The sequence below is a fragment of the Hordeum vulgare genome, chromosome 5H (assembly GCF_904849725.1).
Source record: "Hordeum vulgare subsp. vulgare chromosome 5H, MorexV3_pseudomolecules_assembly, whole genome shotgun sequence".
Taxonomy (NCBI): Eukaryota; Viridiplantae; Streptophyta; class Magnoliopsida; order Poales; family Poaceae; genus Hordeum; species Hordeum vulgare.
Genome location: NC_058522.1, coordinates 393,502,245 through 393,503,978, shown reverse-complemented (window position 1 = coordinate 393,503,978; position 1,734 = coordinate 393,502,245). Strand labels below are relative to the sequence as shown.

Here is a 1,734-nt window from a genome sequence, read left to right as displayed (position 1 = left end):
GTGTAGCAGCAGAAGAGAGCAGCTCATTTGGCTTGAAATAATGCGGGATTGGGCTCGAAAACCTGTCTCGCTTTTGTGGCCCCAGAGTCGATTTAGTTGCTGATGCGTTGCTGTTGAGTTGAATGTACAGATTTGGACATCTCAACAAACGCAGTCGATCGATAAAGGCTGGCACGAAACCTTGTCGACGATGGCTTGCTGAATGGTGAGGGCAAAGAGAAAGTACCTTTCTGTATCCCTCAGAGGGAAAACTGTAAAGTAGGAAATGCGCCGCACGGTGGCTTCAGAAAATTACAGACTTTAACAGAGAACCCACTATGTTCAAAGTTCAGACTGTATAGGGACCTCGACTATATATATATAAGCATAAAGTGCGGGAGCAATCTTCACCAAACTATATACAGTAATTGCCAAAGAGCAACAGGACATCCATGTGTACAATGATTACCTTCAAAATTACGTATTCTTGTGGTCTATATGCTTGACAACAGTGTGTGAGCTATAATTAAGAACAGTATTTGCAAGCTTTTCTACGGGCTCATGCTAGCTACAAAGACTCGAAAGAACACCTCAATTAACGAAACACACTGCGTACCAACTAGGAGTAATTAACACACCATGGTTATTAACAAGCTGACAAAGTACCCTATGGCGCCCGAAGAAGAATCGCCAAACACAGTTGGAGCAGCAGGGTGACCATGCACGTCGTCCCCCGGTGCACCGCCGGTGGCGGGGACGCCGACGCGGTCGACCCCGTGACCGGGTTGTCGTGCTGGTAGTACCACGGGAACCACGGCAGGACCGGGTTCGGCGGCGGAGGAGCCGGCCCGGCAGGGACGGCGCTGTACGGCGGCGCGAGGAACCCCGGCATGACCCCGGGCGGGGTCAGCTGGAAGCCCCCTGGCGGAGGTGGCGGGTAGCTGCCGCCGAAGCCGTCGCCCCCACCTGTTCCTGCTGGTGGCGGTGGCGGGTAGCTGTTGATGATTCCTCCTGAGGTTGGTGGCGGCAGGCACGGGTACGGGCAGTCGGCCGGCGTGTCCGCCACCGCCATGGTGGCGAGCATGGTGCTCACGGCGACGAAGACGGTGATCACGAAGGATCTAGGCATGGTTGCGTACGTGTGTGTCTGGACTCTGGAGTCGGAGAGAGAAGGATCGGACAGAGGAAGAGAGAGCGCACTGAATATTTGACAGTTGGTGCGCCGCTCTGGTCAGTGGTCACACCGAGATGGCCCTTTTGGAGCTTTGGTTTACCGTGACATCTGGTACTACTAAACGAGCTGCTGGTGTGTCCGACGAGCAGCAATCATTCACTTGCTGCCGGGGATATACCGTAAGCGCCAGGGAGAAAATGTGACCAGTCACCAATGGTGCGGCGCAGTGGTTGAATCCAGATGGCTTTGGCTAAACGGCTGCTGCCGTGAGTTTGATGAAGTACGAGATAGGTATGACCCACAGCATGCGTGCGAGAGAATGTTCATTGTGAATATATGAGCCTATGCGTGTGTGTTATGTTTAAAAAATATTTTAAAGTTAAACTTTTTAACATAAACATAAAATAAAAGAGTAAAGGTTGTCACAATTCAGACTAGGGTTTTCTAAAACTATTGCTTTTAACATTTTTTTTCCAAAAGGTACCACAAGTGTTTGATTTTCGATTCCAAAAGCTACCATGTTGCATTGATGACCGATTTATCGAGTTTAAACTATTTTATGACATATGAGACCTGCCCGC

General features: G+C 50.4%; 1 protein-coding gene across 1 annotated transcript; it reads right to left on the bottom strand.

The window, feature by feature from the left end:
• Positions 1-327: 327 nt before the first annotated feature.
• On the bottom strand, positions 328-1,409 carry LOC123395642 (formin-A-like). The gene has a single exon (XM_045090668.1). The coding sequence runs from the start codon at positions 1,106-1,108 to the stop codon at positions 647-649; it is 462 nt and encodes a 153-aa protein (XP_044946603.1). The 5' UTR covers positions 1,109-1,409; the 3' UTR covers positions 328-646.
• Positions 1,410-1,734: the final 325 nt, after the last annotated feature.

Bases quoted from the DNA above. Each gene is read 5' to 3' on its own strand.
- LOC123395642 (XM_045090668.1), bottom strand. From the start codon at position 1,108: ATGCCTAGATCCTTCGTGATCACCGTCTTCGTCGCCGTGAGCACCATG.